This window comes from Dipodomys merriami, unplaced genomic scaffold (assembly GCF_024711535.1).
Source record: "Dipodomys merriami isolate MVZ:Mamm:240054 unplaced genomic scaffold, mDipMer1.0.p SCAF_67, whole genome shotgun sequence".
NCBI lineage: Eukaryota > Metazoa > Chordata > Mammalia > Rodentia > Heteromyidae > Dipodomys > Dipodomys merriami.
This window is the reverse complement of record NW_027206257.1, coordinates 6,811,178-6,833,450: the sequence shown is the minus strand read 5'-3', so window position 1 is coordinate 6,833,450 and position 22,273 is coordinate 6,811,178. Positions and strand designations below refer to the sequence as shown.

The following is a 22,273-nucleotide window of genomic DNA, read 5'->3' as shown; positions in this document are numbered from 1 at the left end:
TGCACATGCGCAGCGTTTCCTTCCCCTCTGGCGTCTGTGCAGTGTGGAGACAGGCGCAGGGCGGGACAGGATTGTGATGGACAGCTAGAGCGTCCCGTCAGTCACTTGTGGGCGGGGCCTCGGCTTGACATGACGTAAGATGGCGTAGGAGGCGTGGCCTGGAGGTGAATGACAGCCCGTGTGGCCATCTAATTGCAAGGGGGCGTGGCCTGAAGGTTACAGACAGGACAAATGTCCACACAACAGCCAGAGGGTGGGACCTGGAGGAGACAAACAGCCCCTGTGGTCTTTCAACAGCCAGGGGGCGGGGCCTGGAGGTGACAGACAGCCCCTATGGCCTTCCAACAGCCAGGGGCAGGACCTGGAAGAGACAGACAGCCCCTGTGGCCTTCCAACAGCCAGGAGGCGGGACCTGGAAGTGAAGGACAGCCCCTACGCCCATACATTCACTAGTGGGCGGGACCTCTGGGTGATGGGCATAAACAGAGTCCACAGAACTAGCCACGAAGGGGCGTGGCTTCACACAGATCGAGTCTCCAGCTATTGGCTTGGCAGGGGGTGGGGCCCAGAGATGATGGACAGCACGCCCTGCCTTTTAACCTCACCCAAGGAAGAGGCCGAACTGGACCCGCAGCTTCCCTGGGTGGGAGACAGGCGTGTCAGCCAATCAGAGCAGGGGGTGCGGCTGGAGGAGTCCCCGGGGAAGCCAATGGGGCCCTCCCTCCAGAGAAGACCTGGATATCATGCAGGTGCAATGCATCCTAGGCCTAGGGAGACACAGACCTCCGACATGACTTATCCTACTGCAATAAGGAGCTATAGGCCCACCTGGGTCAATCCCTGGAGAGGTCATTGGGGTCCCCTGGGACAGGCACAGAAGGGGAAGAGTTTGAAGGCCTGGTCATCCACCCATCCATCCACCCAACCACCCCCCCCCAGAGTGGTCCAACATCCAGGTACCCCACATCTCCAATCCCGCTGGGCCAATCTGAATCCGAGTTCACGTAGTTAGGAGGACTGTGGTGTGAGGTCCAATCAGCAGCGAGTTGGATTTGTGGGGGGGCTAAGGGGCGTGTCTTACAGCTGGACCAATGACAAGGGAATTAGGAAAGTGAGGGAGGGCTTTCATGGAATAAGCCAATCAGGTGTGAATCTAGGTGGTGGGACGTCCTGGAGGAGGGCGGGACCAAGCTTGTATCCTAGCAACCCACCGGAAATGGCCTGAAATGGAAGGCAGGACTAGTTCTATACCCTAGCAACCACCAGAAATGATCTGAAATGGAAGGTGGGACTAGTCCTATACCCTAGCAACGACTGGAAGTGACCTGAAATGGAAGGTGGGTCTAGTCCTATACCCTAGCAATGACCGGAAGTGGCCTGAAATGGAAGGTGGGAGTAGTCCTATACCCTAGCAACGACTGGAAGTGGCCTGAAATGGAAGGCGGGACCAGTCCTATACCATAGCAATGACCGGAAATGGCCTCAAATGGAAGGCAGGACCAGCCCTGTATGCTAGCAACAACTGGAAATGACCTGAAATGGAAGGCAGGACCAGTGCCCGGCCTCTGACCCCCGTGACCGCTGACCCTGCCGTGCGGTACGGTGCTCACGAGGTTTTATTGTGTGGGAAGCTAGAGGAGAGAGGCCCGGATGTGACAGGGCTCCGGATGGGAGGCTGGGGAAAGGCCCTGGATGGGAGGCCCGAGGTGGAGGTCCAGGATGAGAGGCTCAGGATGTGAGAGTCCCAGGATATGTGAAGCCCTGGGTCTGAGAATCCCATGATGTGAGACTCTCTGAATGTGAAAATCCCCGGATGTGGGAATCCCCAGATGTAGGAGTTCCCAGATGTAAGAGTCCCCACATGTGAGAGTCTCTGGATGTAAAAGTCCCCGGATGTGACAATCCCGGGATGTAGGAATCTCTAGATGTGGGAATCCCTGGATGTGAGAATCCCTGGCTGTGGGAATCCCCGGATGTGAGAATCCCTGGATCTGAGAATTCCCGGATGTGAAAATCCAAAAATGTGAGAATCCCCGGATGTGAGAGTCTCTGGATGTGAGATTTCCCCAGATGTGGGAATTCCCTGGTCTGAGCATCCCTGGAAGTGGGAATCCCCGGATATGAGAATCCCCGGATGTGGAAATCTCTGGATGTGAGAATCTCCGGATGTGAGAATCACCGTATGTGAGAGTCTGTATGTGGGAATCCCCGGATGTGAGAGTCTCTGGATGTGAGACTCTCCGGGTGTAAAAGTCCCCGGATGTAGGATTCCCCGGATGTGTGAATACATCCCCGGGAATCCCCGGATGTGAGTCCCCAGAAGTGAGAATCCCCGGATGTGAGAATCCCCAGATGTAGGAATCCCTGGATGTGGAGAGTCTGTATGTGGGAATCCCCGGATGTGGGAATCTCTGTATTTGAGTATACCCGGATGTTTAATACTCGGATGTGAGTCCCTGGATGTGAGAGGCGCAGGCCAGGATCTGCCGTAGCACCGGGCAGTTGGGGGTTGGGGGTCGGGTCGGGGTCAGAGGTCGGGGATCAGGTGGTCGCAGGCACAGAGCGGTCCGGGCACGCAGCAGGGCTGCAGGTGCGGGCTCCAGGTGTTGTGTGCAGGGGCGAGGGGCGGGGCCGCGCGGGGGCGGCACGTGCGCAGCATCCGGGCCACTGCAGCCTCCACGCGCCTGCGCGTCGCCATCGGGCCCCGCAGCGGGCGGGTCTCCCCCGGGTCCGCCGTCAGGTCAAAGAGCAGTGGCCGCCGGTGGCGGGTCATGCACCGCCTGGAGCAGGCGCAGGCAGGGAAACCGAGGCAGGCGCCCGAGCCCGGCGGGTCGAAGCACGGAGTGGCGAAGTGCAGCTTCCACACCGTGCAGCCTGCGGGGGGTGGGGAGAAAGGAGTAACATCCGGGGCCTCACATCCGGGGATTCCCATCCGGGAATTCACATCCAGGACATCACATCCGGGGATTCACATCAGGGCATTCACACGCAAGACCTTACATCCGGGATTCCCATCCAGGACCTCACATCTGGGTATTCACATCCGGGGATTCCCATCTAGGACCTCACATCCAGGGATTCACATCCAGGCCCTCACATCCGGGGATTCACATGCGGTACTTCACATCCGGGGATTCACATGCGGGGCCTCACATCCGGGACCTCACAGCCAGGGATTCCCATCTGGGACCTCACATCCGGGGCCTCACATCTGGGGATTCCCATCCGAGGCCTCACATCCGGGATCTCACATCCGGGGCCTCACATCCAGGGATTCTCATCCACTACCTCACATCTGGAGTCTCACATCCGGGAATTCCCATTGGGGACTTCACATCCGGGACCTTACATCCGGGGATTCCCATCTCATGCCTTCCATCCAGGTCCTCACATCCCGGGATTCCCACATCCGAGGATTCCCACATCCAGGTCTCCCACCCCAGGCCTTGCATCCGGGTCCCTGCGCGCTCGCATGCAGCCCCCTCCCCCGCCCTGGGGCCCCGCGGAGGTTGAGGCACTCACTTGGGCGGTTGAACCAGCGCACGGCGTGCAGCCGGGCCTCGCAGTAGTGCAGCAGGAAGTTGTGGCCTGCGGCCTGCGCCGTCCTCAGCAGCACGGGCATCAGGTCCCGGCCGTCCACCTCCCTGCGGGACCCGGATGTGCAGGCTTCTGAGCGCTCAGAGACTCGGATGTGCAGGCCAGAGCCCCCAGAGACCCGGATGTCAAGGCTTGAGCCTGTAGAGACCCGGATGTGCAGGCTTCTGAGTGCTCAGAGGTCCGGATGTGCAGGCCAGAGATCCCAGAGACCCAGATGTCCAGGTTTCTGAGCCCTCAGAGACCCGGATGTGCAGGTCTAAGACCCAGGCCTCTGGTCTTAGAGACCTGGATGTGTAGGCCTGAGGCCTCAGAGAGCCGAATATCCAAGCTTCTGAGCGCTCAGAGACCCGGATGTCCATGCTTCTGACCCCCCAGAGACCCGGATGTGCAGGCCTGAGATCCCAGAGACCCGGATGTGCAGGCTTCTGAGCCTTCAGTGACTCAGAGGTGCAGTCCTGAGCCCTCAGAGACCCGGATGTCCAGGACTGAGACCTGGGCCTAGGTACTCAGAGACCTGGATGTGCAGCCCTGATGCCTTAGAGACCCCGATATGAAGGCCTGAGTCCTCAGAGACCCAGATGTCCAGGCTTCTGAGTGCTCAGAGGCCCGGATTTGCAGGCCTGAGCCCTTAGTTACCCGGATGTAAAGGCTTCTGAGCCCCCAGAGACCCGGATGTCAAGGCCTGAGCCCCGGGTCTTGGGTCTTAGAGACCCGGATGTGCAGGTCTGAGCCCTCAGAGACCCGGATGTGTAGGCTTCTGAGCCCCCAGAGACCCGGATGTGCAGGCCTCAGCCTCCCCCCCTCGGGATCCCTGAGGCCCCGGATGACCCCCCTTCCCACCCACCCCGTGGGGACCCAGGCCGGCGAACGACTACCTGTCCGCCGGAACCCAGCCCCCGGCCAGGCGCACCACGGTGGGGAACAGGTCCATGAGGCTGGTGGGCTCAGGCACCAGGCGCCCTGCAGGCAGCATCCCGGGCCAGCACGCCAGCCCGGGAACCCGGATGCCACCCTCCCAGCCACCCATGCCTTTGCCACCTGCAAGGGGGGAGCGAAGGGCAAAGGTCAATGGCGGGGTCGGGCCGCGTGGGAGACCCCGCCCATCCTGCCTCAGTTTCCCCCTCGCCTCGGTGCACGCTGTTGGAACCCCCGAGGCGGGCGCCCCCAGCCCGGGCCTCCAGCGAGGCACCGTGATCCAACGTGAAGTAGACAAGGGTGCGGCGCCCCAGCCCTGCGCCGTCCAGCGCCACCAGCAGTCGCCCTGTGGGGGGGGCAATGGATCCGTGCCTCAGTTTACCCCCAGCGTCCACCGTGCCTAGGTTTACCCCCAACATGCACCATGCCTCAGTTTACCCAACATGCATCGTGACTCAGTTTACAAATTTCCATCGTGCTTCAGTTTATGCCCAATGACTCAGTTTACCCAACAGGCACCGTGCCTCAGTTTACCCCCAATGCTCACCGGGCCTCAGTTTACCCCCATCCCAGTGCCTCAGTTTACTAAACCCACTCACCTCATCCCCGTGCCTCAGTTTACCCAACATGCACCATGCCTCAGTTTACACAACATGCCCAGTGCCTCAGTTTACCCAACATGCACCATGCCTCAGTTTACCCAACATGCCCAGTGACTCAGTTTACCCAAATACACCGTGCCTCAGTTTACCCCAATACCCAGTGACTCAGTTTACCCAAATGCACCGTGCATCAGTTCACCCTGAACATGCACCGTGCTTCAGTTTACCCAACATGCACCGTGCCTCAGTTTACCCAAGTGCACCATGCCTCAGTTTACCCCCAACATGCCCAGTGACTCAGTTTATCCAAGTGCACCGTGCCTCCGTTTACCCCAACCTATTGACCCCGTTCCCATGCCTCAGTTTCCCCCATCCCGCTCACCCCATCTCCGTGCCTCAGTTTCCCCCAACCCACTCACCCCACCCCCGTGCCTCAGTTTCCCCCATCCCACGCACCGTGCCTCAGTTCCCCCCCTGCACTCACCCACCATCCAGTCAAGCTCCTCCACGTCGCCGTAGGCGCCGTGCGAGCTGCAGCCCCAGAAGGCGGGTGAGGTGACCAGCGGGACGTGGACGTGGAGGAAGGAGACGAGGAGGAGGAAGGGGCGGGCCTGGTGCCTGCGGACCCACGTCAGACCCCGCCCCCATCATCAATAACCTCACCAATAACTGACCTGATCAGATATTGCCAATAATCGATCAGATGATTGATAATCGATCCTGATCTGATCGAAAATACCAATAATCGATCGTGATGTGATCGATAATACCAATAATCGATCATGATCTGATCGATAATACCAATAATCAATAGTGATCTGATTGAAAATACCAATAATCGATCGTGATCTGATCAGTTATTACCAATAATCGAACAGATCTGATCAGTTATTACCAATAATCAAACATCATCTGATCGATATGACCAATAATAGAACATGAGCTGATCAGATATTACTAATAATCGAACAGGATCTGATCAATAATACCAATATTCGATCGTGATGTGATCGATAATACCAATAATCAAACATCATCTGATCGATAATACCAATAATTGAACATGAGCTGATCAGTTATTACCAATAATCGAACATCATCTGAACAGTTATTACCAATAATCGATCATGATCTGATCAATACTACCAATGATTGATCGTGGTCTGATCTGAGGTCTACCAGATGTCTCTACAGATCTACTAGATGGAACATCCAAGGACCTGAGGTCTACCAGATGTCTATAGAGATCTACTGGATGTAACATCCTGGGACTTGACTCTACCAGATGTCTCTGCAGATCTACTGATGGAACATCCGGGAACCTGAGGTCTACCAGATGTCTATAGAGATGTACTAGATATAACATTCAGGGATTTGAGGACTACCAGATGTCTATAGAGATCCATTGATGGAACATCCGGGGATTTGAGGTTGACAGTTGACTATAGAGATCTACTGGATATACATCTGGGCACCTGAGGTCTACCAGTTGACTATAGAGATCTAGTAGATGTACATCAGGGGATCTGAGGTCTACCAGATGTCTATAGAGATCTATTGATGGAACATCCAGGGATTTGAGATTGACCAGTTGACTACAGAGATCTACTGGATGTACATCCGGGGATCTGAGGTCTACCAGATGCCTATAGAGATCTCCTAGTGGAACATTCAGGATTTGAGGTTGACAGTTGACTATAGAGATCTACTGGATGTACATCCGGGGATCTAAGGTCTACCAGTTGACTATAGAGAACTAGTAGATGGCATCTGTCCCCCTCCCCGACCCCAGGCTGACCTGTGGATGAAGGCCTCAGCCTCCCGCAAGAACAGCCCCGTGCTGGCCTCGAACCTCAGAGGCTGCTGGACGACCTGGTGATCCCTCATCAGGAAGCAGTCGGCGTGGACGATGAAGACACCTAGGAGGCGGGAGGTGCAGGCCAGGAGCAAGGCCCCACATCCGGGGCCCAGCACCCTGGGCACCCAGCGCAGGCCCAGCAGGCCCGTGAGCTTCCCAGCGGCCAGGCAGAGCTGGGAAAGAAGCAGCAGCTGCGCCCCCAGGTCCAGGGGCCCTTGCAGACACGCTCGCTTCTCCGAGGGCTCCGCTTGCAGGCAGTCCCCCATCAGGGTGAAGGGGACCCCGAAAAAGGAGTCGAACCTATGGTTCAGGGGGTGGTGGCAGTGGTGAGTGGGGGACTCACAGTTGAGGCCCAGGTGCCATTTGCCTGGAGGGGAAGAGATGGATGGATGAGTGAATGGATGGGTGGATGGGTGGATGGGTGGATGGATGGTTGGATGGATGGGTGGGTGGATGGATGGGTGGATGGATGGATGGATGGATGGATGGATGGATGGATGGGTGAGTGGATGGATGGATGGATGAATAGGTGGATGGGTGGATGGATGGATGGATGAGTGGATGGATGGATGGATGGGTGGATGGGTGGATGGATGGATGGATGGAGGGGTGGATGGATGGATGGATGGGTGGATGGATGGATGGATGGATGGATGGATGGGGGATGGGTGGATAGATGGATGGGTGGATGGATGACTTCTCTCTTACCTATGAGGCCGGTGGCATATCCCTGCTGCTGCAGGATCTTGGCGAAGGTGATCTCGGAAGTGGGCAGCCCGCCAGACACGGCCGCCCACCATGCCTTCCAAGAGAGAGGAGAAGGACCCTAGGTCAGTGATGATGGCGTCCTGGGTAAGGAGGGGGCATCTAGCACCTTCAAGGGGAAGGCCTGCTGTGTCTGGGATAGCCTGGGACCTGCCCACCCGGGGTGGAAAGGACCCCAGCCCTGGGAGCCCTCGGGGGAAACCAATATGGCATCACTTCCGGTTTCCTGGTGGTTCAGGGGGGAAGTCCCAGAGTCTCAGGGATTTGAACCTGAGATCCTCGGAGAAGTCCTCCCCTCCCTCTGGTTGCCCTCAGTGCCCTAGATGTTGGGCCTCAGTTCCCTGGATGTTGGACCTCAGGTCCCCGGATGTTGGATGTTAGTATCCCGGATGTTGGCCCTCATCCCCGGATGATGGAGTTCAGTGCCCTGTATGGTGGATATCAGGACCCCAGATGTTGGACTTCAGTTACCCGGATGTTGTAGCTCAGTTCCCTGGATGTTGGATCTTACTACCCCGTATATTGGAGCTCAGATTCGGGTATGTTGGCCCTCAGATCCCCAGATGTTGGAGCTCAGTTCCCCGGATGTTGGGGCTCAGGTTCCCGGATGTTGGATCTTAGTATCCCGGATGGTGGATGTCAGATCCTCGGATGTTGGAGTTCAATTCCCAGAATGTTAGGCCTCAGATCCCCGGATGTTGGATCTTAGTACAATGGATGTTAGAGATAAGGTCCCCGGATGTTAGAGTTCCGTGCCCTGGATGTTGGTGCTCAGATCCCCGGATGTTGGATCTTAGTAACCCGGATGTTAGAGATGAAGTCCCTGGATGTTAGAGCTCAGTACCCCGATGTTGGTGCTCAGTTCCCCGGATGTTGGGCTTTAGATCCCCGGATGTTGGGTCTCAGATCCCCAGATGTTGGATATCAGGTCCACGGATGTTGGATCTTAGTACCCTGGATGTTGGCTCTCAGATCCCCGGATGTCCCGCCCCCGCCTCCCCCCCCACCGCCTCCCCCCCACCGCTCCCTCCGTTCCCCGGATGTCCCACCCCCCCATACTGACCCAGGCGCACAGGGTAGCGTCCCGTCAGGAAGGCTGCGTGGCTTGGGCTGCAGACGGACGCTGCTGCCAGGTGCTGGGTCAGCCGCACGCCATCGCGGGCCAGGCCGTCCAGGTGCGGGATGCTGTGTGGGGAGAAGCAAACTGAGTCACAGCCAAGAACATACGGGGACCTGGGGTCTAACATCCGGGGATCTAATGCCCAACATCCCAGGAGCTAAACTCCAACATCCGGGGCCCTGAGATCCCACATCCGGGGACCTGAGATCCCACATCCGGGGTACTAAGATCCAACATCTGGGGACCTGAGGTCCAACATCTGGGGACCTGGCATCCAACATCTGGGAACCTGAGGGCCAACATCTGGAGATCTAAGATCCAACATCTGGGGCCCTGAGATCCCACATCCAGAGTACTAAGATCTATATCTGTGGACTGGGCTCCTACATCCGGGGAGCTAAGGCCCAACATCCGGGTATCTGATCTCAAACATCCGGGGACCTGACATCCAACATCCGAGGTACTAAGATCCAACATCCAGGGAATTGAATTCCAACATCCGGGGACCTAACATCCAACATCCAGGGATCTGAGGTCCAACATCCGGGGGCCTGATCTCCAACATCTGGGATACTAACATGTAACATCCGGGAACCTGATTTCCCACATCTGGGGTATACTAAGATTTAACATCCGAGGACCTGATCTCCAACATCCGGGGCACTAACATCCCACATCAGGGGATCTGATCTTCAACATCCAGGGAACTGAGATCCAACATCCTGGGAATTGAACTCCAACATCCGGAGACCTAACATCCAACATCCGGGGACGTGAGGTCCACTAGATGTCTATACAGTTCTCCTGGTGGAACATCTGGGGAACTGAGCTCTAACATCCTGGATACTAACATGTAACATCCGGGGACCTGATATCCAACATCCGGGGACCTGATCTTCAACATCCGAGCACCTGACATCTAACATCCGGGGTACTAACATCTAACATCCAGGGACCTGATCTCCAACATTCGGAGCACTAACATCTAACATCCGAGAACCTGATTTCCCACATCTGGGGCATTAAGATCTAACATCCTTGGACCTGTCCTCCAACATCCGGGGCACTAACATCCCACATCCGGGGACCTGAGCTCCAACATTCGGGGCACTAACCTCCAACATCTGGGGACCTGAGCTCCTACATCCGGGGCACTTAAGTCCAATATCTGAGGACATGATCTCCCACATCCGGGGTACTAAGATTTAACATCCCGGGACATGATATCCAACATCCGGGGCACTAACATCCAACATCTGGGGAACTGAGTTACTAGATGTCTATACAGTTCTCCTGGTGGAACATCCAGGGATCTGAGCTCCCACATCCGGGTAACTAAGGCCCCACATCCGGGCCTCCCCCTCTGCTCACCGCAGGCTGCGGTTCCCGAAGCTGTCCAGGTCGCCCAGGCCCAGGTCATCGGCCAAGAGCAGCAGGAAGTTGGGGCGCGAGTGGGTGGGGCCTGCGCAGGGGCCAGGGGGGAGGAGGAGGAGGAGGAGGAAGGCGAGGGGTGGGGCTGCGCAGCCGCTGTGCGACCTGAGGAGGAGAGAGAGGAGGAGGAGCGGTGGATGGGTGGATGGATGGGTGGATGGATGGATGGATAGGTGGATGGGTGGATGGATGGATGGATAGGTGGATGGGTGGATGGATGGATGGATGGGTGAATGGATGGGTGGATGGATGGATGGTTGGATGGATGAGTGGATGGGGGAATGGGTGGATGGATGGATGGGTGGATGGATGGATGGATGGGTGGATGGATGGGTGGATGGGTGGATGTATGTATGTATGTATGGATGGATGGATGGATGGATAGGTGGATGGGTGGATGGATGGATGGGTGGATGGATGGATGCACAGTGGATGGATGGATGGGTGGATGGATGGATGGGTGGGTGGATGGGTGGATGGATGGGTGGTTGGGTGTATGGATGGATGGGTGGATGGATGGGTGGGTGGATGGATGAATGGTTGGATGGGTGGATGGATGGATGGGTGGGTGGATGGATGGATGAATAGGTGGATGGATGAATAGGTGGATGGGTGGATGGATAGATGGGTGGATGAATAGGTGGATGGGTGGATGAATAGGTGGGTGGGTGGATGGATGGATGGGGATATGGATTGATGGATGGATGGATGGATGGATGGATGAATGGATGGGTGGGTGAGTGGATGGATGGTTGGGTGGATGGATGGATGGATGGGTGGATGGATGGATGGGTGGATGGATGGATGGGTGAATGGGAAGAGGGATGGAAGGACTCCCCCTCCCTCCAGGCCCTCTCCTGACCAACTTGGCGTCCAGGATCCCGTCCTTCCCATGATGCTCCCCGTTTCCTGGAAGAGAATGCTGGAAGCAGGAAGTGGGGAAGAGCTGAGTAACATCCGGCCACCCCAGGGCCAGGCTGCTGTTGCCCCCACCAGTACATCAGCCCCTCACCTCGTCTTTCCAGGCCTGTGGCGGGGCCCTGCAACCCCCACCCCGGGGCATGGTGGGACATCTGGGGGGGGGGCTTCATAGAACAATCGAAGCCCTCCCACCCCGGGTCCCCACACCTCTCCCCGTGTTCCCCAGAGGACGAACTCACATCCACAGTTCTCTGCCATCAGCGCCTGGGCCTGCTGCTCTCCCTGCCAGCCAGGAAGCTCGCAGGGCTCAAATGTCCAAGTCACTCCAGCAGCCAGAACTCCACAACAACCCTCCAAAATAAAAGTCCCCTTGTTCCTTGGAAAGCACAACATTCCCCCCCTCCAAAATAAAAGTCCCCTTTGTTCATTAGAAAGGAACAGGATGTGGTGCTGAAGGGGAAGGCGGGGAAGGAAGGGAAAAGCCCGGAGTTGCTGGGCTGGGCGCCAAGAAATTGCCAGGCCTGGCAGAGGCAGGAGGAAGGGGAGGCGGGAAACCTCGAGAACTACATGGAAGGCTGCAATAATAGTCAGGACCGTCAGGGAGGGTGGCCTGTGCCCAGAGGGCGTGGCCTGCGCTCAGTAGGCCGTGGCCAGAGCTCAGGAGGGCGTGGCCTGGGCTGGGGAGGAAGTGAGGGACTCAGGAGGGCTTGGCCTGTGCTGGGAATGTAGTGAGGGTCTCAGGGGGCGTGGCCTGTTCTCAGGAGGGCGTGGCCTGTGCTGGGGAGGAAGTGAGGGACTCAGGAGGGCGTGGCCTGTGCTGGAGCTAAACTGAGGGTCTCAGGAGGGCGTGGCCTGCAATGAGGCAGAAGTGAGGGTCTCAGGAGGGTGTGGCCTGCAATGAGGCGGAAGTGAGGGACCTATGTGGGCGTGGCCTGCGCTGGGGCGGAAGTGAGGGTCTCAGGAGGGCGTGGCCTGTGCTGGGAAGGAAGTGAGGGTCTCAGGAGGGCATGGCCTGTGCTGGGAATGTATGAGGGCCCCAGGAGGGCGTGGCCTGTGCTAGGAGCGGAAATGAGAGTGTGGCCTGTGCTGGGCAGAAATGAGGGGTCTCAGGAGGGTGTGGCCTGTGCTGGGGCAGAAGTGAGGGTTTCAGGAGGGCATGGCCTGCGCTGGGGCGGAAGTGAGGAAGAATTCCATCCAGAAGCAGCACGGCTGCTTTATTGCCTCCGAGTCTGGGAAAGGACCCCAATGGCCCAAAGCACAGCTGGAGCCCGGAGCCAAGGTGTGGAGCGCCTGCTCCGCCCACATCTGGGTTCCACCTCTCACATCTGGGTCTCAACCCCTCACATGTGGGTCCCAACCCTTACATCCGGGTCCAAACCCCTCACATCCAGGTCCTGGCGCCTGCCAGTGGGCCTGGAGATAAGTGACATCCTGGTACTCGCCTCCACGTCTGGGTTCCCGGACCTGGAGATCCCTAACATCCGGGTACCCACCCCATATCTGGGTTCACGGACCTGGAGGTCCCTAACATCTGGGTACTCACCCCACATCCAGGTTCATGGACCTGGAGGTCCCTAACATCCGGGTACCCAGCCCACATCCGGGTTCACGGACCTGGAGGTCCCTAACATCCGGGTAGTTCCCATTCCACATCTCGTTCCTGGACCATCAGTGGATGTGGTGGGACCTGACATCCGGAATCCCCACACCACATCCGGGTCCTAGACCCTGTCAGTAGAAGGAGAGGAGCGTGACATCTGGGACTCCACACGCCACAGCCAGGCCCATGGATGTGATATCCGGGTCCCGTCCAGCATATATCCGGGTCCCTGCCACAGTCCACACCCGGGTTAATGGACGTGGACTTACATAACATCCGGGTTCCCCACGCAACATCCGGGTCCTGGCCCCTGAGTGGACCTACAGATAGGTTACATCCGGGTCCCCCAGTCCACATACGGGTCCTGGCTCCTCAGTGGAACTGGAGATAGGTGACATCCGGGTCTTCCCGTCCACATCCGGGTCCTGGCCCCTCAGTGGACCTGGAGATAAGTGACATCCGGGTCCCTGATGCCACCTTCAGGTGAGTGCACATGGAGGAGGGTGACATCCGGGTCCCCCAGTCCACATCCGGGTCCTGGCCCTTCAGTGGACCTGGAGATAAGTGACATCTGGGTTCCCCAGGCCACATCTGGGTCAGTGGACGCAAACGAGGGTGACATCCGGGTCCCTCCCAGTCCACATCCGTGTACTGGCCCCTCAGTGGACATGAAGGAAGGTGACATCCGGGTCCCTCCTAGTCCACATCCGGGTCCTGACCCATCAGTGCATCTGGAGGAAAGTGACATCCGGTTCCTCCATGCCACATCCGGGTCAGTGGACATGGAAGAAAGTGACATCCGGGTCCCTTCTAGTCCACATCCGGGTCCTGGCCCCTCAGTGGACCCAGAGATAGGTGACATCCGGGTCTTTCCCAGTCCACATCTGGGTCCCTCCCAGTCCACATCCGGGTCCTAGCCTCTCCATGGCCTCTGGTCGGACCGCAGCTTCTGTACAGCGCGCGCAGGTTCGGAACCCCACATCCAGGCATCTTCCGGCTGGGGCCCAGGAGTCTTGCTGGAGCTGGACATCTGGGTCTCACGCGCTTTCCTGGCAACCGAACCCAGCGGCCTAAAGGCAGGAATGAAGCCCCACATCCGGGTCTTCTCGGTCTGTTGCCCGGCAACCGAACGCAGATGCCTAGACGCTGCGGTGGAGCCCAACGTCCTGGTATCTTCACTTGGTTGCCCGGCAACCGAACGCCGCGGCCTAGCGGCGGGAATGAAGCCCCACATCCGGGTCTCCTCAGTCCGTTGCCCTGCCATGGCACCCAGCGGCCTAGTGGCGGGAATGAAGCTGAACATCCGGGTCTCCAGCGCGCGGGGGGCGTGTCCGGGCGGCGCCCCGGGGTGGGAGTGGCAGACGTAGGCGCCGCGGTCGCGCTCCGAGGCGGCGCGCACCTCCAGGCTGCCGTCGGCGCCCAGCGTGAAGCGGCCTCGCCTCTGCGGCCCACGCAGCACCAGCCCGCCGGGCAGGCGCCAGGACACCGGAAGCGTGGAGATGGGGCAGCGCAGCCGGAAGCTGCCGCCCAGCGCCACACGCAGCGCCGCTCCCGACACTGCCCCAGGGGGCGGAGTCGGCGCATCAGGGGGCGCAGTCAGCGCCCAAGATGGCGGGGCAGGCGGGCCAGGGGGCGGAGCTGCCTCAGAGGGCGGAGCCAGCACACCAGGGGGCGGAGCCAGCGCCCAAGATGGCAGGGCAGGCGTGTGATGGGGCGGAGCTGGCGCACCAGGGGGCGGAGTAAACGCCTCAGAGGGCGGAGCCGACGCCACAGTGGGCAGAGCCCGCGCCCACCATGGCGGCAGCCGCACCCACATCCGGGCTTCGCCCGCCGGGTTGCGCGCCACGCACGCCACGGCGTCGCTGCCACCGCTGCGCAGCGCACGCACATCCGGGATTTCCAATGTCCCGCGCGCATCCACGCTGATCCCTCCCCCCATGCGACTGCGATACGGGACTGGAAGTACCAGCCCGCCCGGAAGTTCCCACAGCAGGCGGGGCTCGGGGACGCCATCCGCCTGGCAGCGCATGCGCAGACGCACCACGGGGGAGACCCGGATGTCGTCGTTCACGTCGTCATGGACGTCAGGCGTGACCCGGATGCGCGGCGCCCGCAGCTGCACGTGTAGGCGCACGGTGGCGCGCCGGCCCCGCCCCGCCACGCACGTGTACGTGCCTGCGTCGGCCCGCCGTGCTCCCCGCAGGCGCAGACGCCCATCTGGCAGCACCCGGAAGTGGGCGTCCTCCAGGCCAGAAGTGAAGGCCACGGGCTGCGAGGCCGGCGTCAGCCAGGTCACTGCGCGCAACCCCTGGGTCACGGGGCACGTGAGGGTCACGGGGGCGCCATAGGGGACAGAGAGTTCGGGGGGTAGCGGGGCGGAAGTGGGAGACGAAGAGGAAGCAGGAAGTGAAGGGGAAGCCTGAAGTGAAGCAGGAAGCGAAGGGGAAGCAGGAAGTGAAGAGGAACCAGGAAGTGAAGAGGAAGAGGAAACAGGAAATGAAGAGGAAGAAGGAAGAGACTGAGAGGAAGAGGAAGAAGGAAAGGAAGAGGAAGAAGAGGAAGCAGGAAGAGATGGAGAAGAGGAAGAAGAAGGAAAAGAAGAGGAAGCAGGAAAAGAATGTGAAGAAGAAGGAAGAGACTGAGAAGAGGAAGAGGAAGGAAAGGAAGAAGAGGAAGAAGGAAGAGACTGAGAAGAGGAAGAGGAAGGAAAGGAAGAAGAGGAAGAAGGAAGAGACTGAGAAGAGGAAGAGGAAGGAAAGGAAGAAGAGGAAGAAGGAAGAGATTGAGAGGAAGAGAACAGGAAGGGATGAGAGGAAGAGGAAGAAGGAAAGGAAGAGGAAGAAGGAAAAGAAGCAGAGGAGGAAGCAGAGGAAGAAGATGAAGGATGGTGAGAGGAAGAGGAAGGAAGAGATGGAGAGGAAGAAGGAAAGGAAGAGGAAACAGGAAAGGAAGAGGAAGAGGGAAAGGAAGAGGAAGAAGTTGAATGATGTTGAGAGGAAGCGGAAGAAGGAAGTGATTGAGAGGAAAAGGAAGGAAAGGAAGAGAAAACAGGAAATGAAGAGGAAGAGGAAGAAGGAAGTGACTGAGAGGAAGAGGAAGAACCCGCCCCAGGCTCCGCCCCCCCACCCGTGGTCACACATCCAAGGTCTAACCCAGGCCCCAGGTCCCAGATCCCCACACTCCCATCAGGCCTCACGACCCGAACATCCGGGTCTCCCAGGACACCGGATGGGACATGGAGGCGGTGGTGGGCAGTGCAGTCCTCCCTGGGGTCGGCGTCCTGGGTCACGGGGGTCACGGGAAGCCGGGGTTGCAGATAGGAGGCGCCTGACCCAGCCGCCAACTCCACGCGCAGCCGTGCATGCGCGTCGCCTGCCGCGTTGCGCGCCACGCACACATACTCCCCCGCGTCGCGTGACGTCACCGGACGCACGGAGAGCGTGCCGTTGGGAAAGGCGCGGACCCGGATGTCAGAGCTGGGGAGGGGAGAGGGAGGGAGGGCAGGAAGGAAGGAAGGAGGGAAGGGTGAAGGAAGGATTGGAGGGAAGGAAGGAGAGAATTTAGGGAAGGAAGGAGGGAAGGAAGGATTGGAGGGAAGGATTGGAATGAAGGATTGGAGGATAGGAAGGATGGAAGGATGGAAGGATCGGAGGGAAGGAAGGAGAGAATTTAGGGAAGGAAGGAGGGAAGGAAGGATTGGAGGGAAGGATTGGAAGGAAGGATTGGAGGATAGGAAGGATGGAAGGATCGGAGGGAAGGACGGAAGGATTGGACGGAAGGAAGGAAGGATTGGACGGAAGGAAAGATGGAAGGATTGGAGGGAAGTAAGGAAGGATTGGAGGGAAGGAAGGAAGGATTGGAGGGAAGGAAGGAAGGAAGGATTGGAGGGAAGGAAGGATGGAAGGATTGGAAGGAAGGAAGGATTGGAGGGAAGGAAGTATAGAAGGATTGGAGGGAAGGAAGGAAGGAATGTAGGGAAGGAAGGATGGAAGGAAGGAAGGATTGGAGGGAAGGAAGGAAGGATTGGAGGGAAGGAAGGAAGGATTGGAGGGAAGGAAGGAAGGATCGGAGGGAAGGAAGGAAGAAGGGAAGGAGGGAAGAAAGGAAGGAAGAAGGGAAGGAAGAAAGGAGGGAGGGAAGGAGGGAAGGAAGGAGGGAAGGAGGGAAGGAAGGAGGGATGAAAGTAATAGGAGGAAAGACCATAAGGAAGGGAAGACAAATTTGAAGCCAATGTTAGTTATTCGCACATGTGACATATGCATCCAATACTCATCTTGTATCGATCCCTGATCGATCATCTATGATCGATCACTAGGGTTCTACCTTGCGATCTGGCAAGCCAGGACCTATCAATTACCTATTCACTGCTAATGGATCTACCATCCCCACCTCATCTCTATCAATATTTAATCGATAATCGATTTGTTATCTATGGTCTACTGTGTCTATGTCATCTGTCTAATCCATCCTCTATCAATTAACTATCAAGGGGTATCATCTTTATCCCAACTATGGGTGGATAGATGGATGGGTGGATGGATGAGTGGATGGATAGGTGGGTGGATGGATGGGTGGATGGATGGGTGGATGGATGGGTAGATGGATGGGTGGATGGATGGGTAGATGGATGGATGGATGGGTGGATGGATGGGCGGGTGGATGGATGAGTGGATGGATAGGTGGGTGGATGGATGGGTAGATGGATGGGTGGATGGATGGGTAGATGGATGGATGGATGGGTGGATGGATGGGTGGGTGGATGGGTGGGTGGATGGATGAGTGGATGGATGGGTGGATGGATGGATGGGTGGATAGATGGGTAGATGGATGGGTGGATGGATGGGTAGATGGATGGATGAATGGATGGGTGGGTGGATGGGTGGATGGATGAATGGGTAGATGGATGAATGGATGGATGGGTGGATGGATCGATGGGTGGATGGATGGGTGGATGGATGAGTGGATGGATGGATGTGTGGATGGGTAGATGCACGGGTGGATGGATGGATGCCCCCCACTTCCCACACTCACCTGCTCCCAGCATCCACCAGTCGCCCATCTGGCAGCCTCCAGAACACGCGTGGGGCGGGGTCCCCACGCGCATGGCAGTGCAGCGTGAGGTCAGCGCCGTGGGGCACGCGCGTGGCAAGCGGGCCTCGGGGTCGGACGCTGGGAGGGAGACGCGCGTGCGCGGGCGTGACTTCGACGTGCACAGTGCGTTTCGCGATGCTCAGCGTGTTGACGGCCACGCACTCGTACTCACCAGCATGGCGCGGGGCCTGCAGGCGGCGCAGCACCAGCGTGCCATTGGGGAGGACGTAGATGTCGCTGAGTCGAGGGTGCGTGTGCACATGCACGGGTCTCACGTGGGTCCCGTCAGGCAGACGCCAGTGTAGGGCCGCAGGGGGCCAGGCCTGGGCTGTGCAGGGCAGGTGCAGGGTGAGGCCCGCGTGGGCCGACACCAACTCCGTGGGCGCCTCACGCAGCACGGGGGGAGCGGGGGAGGCATGCATGACATTTCCACGTGTGTCAAAGCCACGCATGTGCGCTTCATGTGTATCAGGTGAGTGTGGAAGGGATGTGATCGTGTCCCTTTCACGAGTGATATTTCCACGTGTGACCATTGTGTGAGTGTCAGATTCATGCGTGACATTTACACGCATGTCAGATCCATGCATGTGCGGTCCAAGAGTATCAGGGCCATGCAGAAGGGACCTGATCGCATCCATTCCATGCGTGACATTTTCATGCGTGACATTTTCACGCGTGTCAGGTCTATGAATAATGGACCTGATCGTGTCCATTCCACGCCTGTCATATCCAAGCGTGACATTTGCACGCGTGTCTGATCCACGTATGTGCATTCTAAGAGTGTGAGGTCCACGCAGAAGGGGTCTGATCGTGTCCCTTTCACGCGTGACATTTCCACGTGTGACCATCATCTGAGAGTCAGATCCACGCGTGACATTTCCACTGGGGTTAGGCCTATGAATAACGGACATGATCGTGTCCCTTTCATGCGTGACATTTACACGTGTGACATTTACACGTGTGACATTTACACGCATGTCAGATGCAGTTATGTGCGTTTTACGCGTGTCCAGTGAGTGTGGAAGGGATCTGATCGTGTCCATGTCACATGTGACATTTTCACACGTGATCATCAAGTCAGTGGCAGGCCTACGCGTGTCCAGTTTGCTCCTGTGAGGTCCACGCCTGTCCTTTCCACGCATGACCATCGTGTGAGTTTCAGATCCATGTGTGACATTTCCACGCGTGTCCATCGTGCCAGCGTCAGATCCACTCGTGTCCGTCCCATGCGTGTCGGGCGCCGCTGGGGTCAGCTCCACGCCTGGGGATGGACAGACGGACGGAGGGAGGGACAGAGGGACAGGGCGTTGGATAAGGGCCCCTGTGCTGGTCGGAGACAGTGCTCTGTCCCTCTGTCTGTCTGTCCGTCCGGCTGTCCATCTCTCTGTCCGTCTGTCTATCCATCTGTCTGTCAGTCTGTCTATGTCTGTCTGTCTGTCCCTCTGTCTGTCTGTCTCTGTCAGTCTGTCTGTTCGTCTGTCTACTTGTCCGTCCGTCTGTCCATCTGTCCGTCCGTTTCTCTGTCCATCTGTCCGTCCGTTTCTCTGTCCATCTGTCCCTCTGTCTCTCTGTCCCTCTGTTTGTCCATCTGTCTGTCCCTCTGTCTCTCTGTCTGTCCATCTGTCTATCCATCCATCAGTCCATCCGTCTATCTGTCCATGTGTCTGTGTCGCTCCGTCCACCAATGTATCTGTCTGTCCATTCATCTGTCCATCCATCTATCTACTGTCTGTCTACCTACCTGTGTATCCTTCCTTCCGTCCATCTCTCTCTCTCTCTCTCACTCTCTGTCTATGGCTCTGTTTGTCTATCTGTCCATTACTCTGTCTGTCTATCTATGATTCTGTCTATTTGTCCACTGGTCCATCCATTTAGCTATCTGTCCATCTGTCTGTCCACCTGTCTCTCTATTTATCTGTCTGCCTGTCTGTCAGGTGTCTGTCTACCTATCTGTCTATACATCCATCAGTCCGTCCGTCTGTCTACCCACCCACCTGTCCATGTTATCTCTTTCAATCCATCCATCCATCCACTCGTCTATCCATCCATCTGTCCATCTGTCTCTCTGACTGTGTATGCCTCTGTCTATCTGTCCATTGGTCCATCTATCCATCTGTTCATCTGTCCATCTGTTCATCTCTCTGTCCATTCTTCTGTCTATCTGTCTCTATGGCTCTGTCTATCTGTCCATTGGTCTGTCTATCTATCTATCTATCTATCTATCTATCTATCTATCTATCTATCTATCTATCTATCTATCTATCTGTCTGTCTGTCTGTCTGTCTGTCTGTCTGTCTGTCTGTCTGTCTGTCTGTCTGTCTACCTATCCATCCATCCAACCATGTATGTTTCTATCTGTCTGTCTGTCTATCCATCCATCTGTCCATGTATCTCTCTGTCTGTCTGTCTCTCTATGGCTCTGTCTGTCCATCCTTCCATTGGTCGGTCTGTCCGTCTGTCTCTTTCTATCTGTCCATGTCTCTGGTGTCTGTCTGTCCATGGCTCTGTCTATCCGTCCATCAGTCTGTCTGTTTATCCGTCCATCAGTCCATGTATCTCTCTGTCTGTCTCTCTATGGCTCTGTCTATCTGTCCATTGGTTTATCTGTCTGTCTGTCTGTCTACCTATCTATCTGTCCATCTGTCCTTCTATCTATCTACTATCTGTCTACCTGTCTATCCGTCCTTCTGTCCGTCCATCTGTCCACCTGTCTCTGTATCCATCCGTCTGTCTGGTGTCTGTCTACCTATCTGTCTATACATCCATCAGTCTGTCTGTCTGTCTACCCATCCATCTGTCCATCTATCTCTTTGTCTATGGCTCTGTCTGTCTATCTGTCCATTGGTCTGTCTATCTATCCATCCAGCTTTCTGTCTGTCTACCTATCTATCCATCCATCCAACCATGTATGTTTCCATGTCTGTCTGTCTCTCCATCCATCTGTCCATGTATCTCTCTGTCTATCTGTCTATAGCTCTGTCTATCTATCAGTCTATCTGTCTACCTATCTGTCCATCTGTCTGTCTACTGTCTGTCTACCTGTCTATCCGACCTTCTGTCCATCTGTCTGTCTGTCTCTCTATGGCTCTGTCTATCCGTCCATTCATCCGTCTATCCACCTATCTGTCTGTCTGTCTGTCTATCCATCTGTCCCTCTATCTGTCTGCTCTATGTCTGTCTGCCTGTCTTTCCGTGCGTGTGTGTTTGTCTCCCCAGTCATCCTGTGCCCCACACGGCCAGGAACACAGACAACAGACAGACAGAGTAAAGGACTTCGCCCCATGACCTCTGACCTGTCCATGCCCTCTGCCCTCCCAGTGACCCCTGACCTCCCTGTGACCTCTCCATGACCTCTGACTACTCTGTGACCTCTGACCTCCTGTGACTCCTGGCTTGCCCATGACCTCTGACCTCCCAGTGACCCTCCCGAGACCTCCCCGTGACCTCTCCATGACCCCTGAGTTCCCCATGACCTTTGACCTCCCATCCACTTCTCACCTGCCCATGGCCTCTCACCTCCCCGTAACCTCTTCATGACCTCTGACCTCTCTGCAACCGCTGACCCGACTGTGACCCCTGACTTCCCTGTGACCTCTGACCCCCCATGACCCCTAACCTCCCCGTGACCTCTGACTGTCTTGTATCCTCCCTGTGACCGCTAACCTCCACCTCCCATCTGGCTCCCCTCAGTCCCCCGCCCCCATGCCAAGAGCCTGCAGGAAACAGATGGGTAAACTGAGGCTCACCCGTGTCCAGCTCGTTCCAGGTGCCACGAGGCGGGGTCACAGCGGGCGGGGCCGGGGGTCGCAGGTCAAAGGTCCTGGGGTCACTGTCAGGGGAAGCCGCAGGACGGGAAGGGAGGGCATCCGGGCCACGGCCGTGCAGGGTTGTAACCACGGGGTCACGGGGGTTCGCCGTGGGGCCCAGCCAGGTGCGGTGGGCTTTGTACTGTCGTTCCCGCCTGCGGCCGCCGCCAAGCCTCCTGGGGGCCGGAAGTAAGGAGGCCGGAAGTGAGGAGGACAGAAGTGAGGAGGACGGGAGTGCAGAGGTCGGAGCAGCGGATGCTCTAGGGGTGGAGGCCGGAAGTGGGGATGTCAGTGTCAAAACCAAAAGTGGAGAGGTCCGTGGGGAGACCGGAAGTGTGGAAGTCGGAAGTGGGGATCTCCGAGTGGTAACCGGAAGTCGGGTGGTCCGACTGGAGACCGGAAGTGGGGAGGTCCGTGGGGAAACCGGAGGTGTGGAAGCCGGAAGTGGGGATCTCCGAGTGGTAACCGGAAGTGGGGTGGTCCGACTGGAGACCGGAAGTGGGGAGGTCCATGGGTAAACCGGAGGTGTGGAAGCCGGAAGTGGGGATCTCTCAGTCGAAAACGGAA

The 22,273-nt window shown here is 57.4% G+C and overlaps 1 protein-coding gene across 1 annotated transcript; it reads right to left on the bottom strand.

The window, feature by feature from the left end:
* Nucleotides 1-1,552: 1,552 nt before the first annotated feature.
* LOC138815788 (arylsulfatase L-like) lies at nt 1,553-13,284 on the bottom strand. Its single transcript, XM_070005149.1, has 11 exons — nt 13,079-13,284; nt 11,449-11,560; nt 10,229-11,210; nt 8,777-8,922; nt 7,681-7,779; nt 6,913-7,339; nt 5,599-5,732; nt 4,724-4,858; nt 4,473-4,635; nt 3,523-3,644; nt 1,553-2,874 (listed from the first exon to the last, which is right to left on the bottom strand). Exons 1-11 carry the CDS (start codon nt 13,103-13,105, stop codon nt 2,528-2,530), a joined length of 2,694 nt encoding a protein of 897 aa, XP_069861250.1. The 5' UTR covers nt 13,106-13,284; the 3' UTR covers nt 1,553-2,527.
* Between the last annotated feature and the right edge of the window lie 8,989 nt (nt 13,285-22,273).

Excerpts from the sequence above, each read along its gene's own strand:
- LOC138815788 (XM_070005149.1), bottom strand. The coding sequence starts at position 13,105 with ATGTTGCGTGGGGAACCCGGATGTTAT. Across the intron at positions 8,923-10,228 it reads TTCGGGAACCGCAGCCTGCG|CATCCCGCACCTGGACGGCC; the intron begins GTGAGCAGAGGG and ends CTCCCCACACAG. Across the intron at positions 3,645-4,472 it reads GGCTGGGTTCCGGCGGACAG|GGAGGTGGACGGCCGGGACC; the intron begins GTAGTCGTTCGC and ends CGGGTCCCGCAG.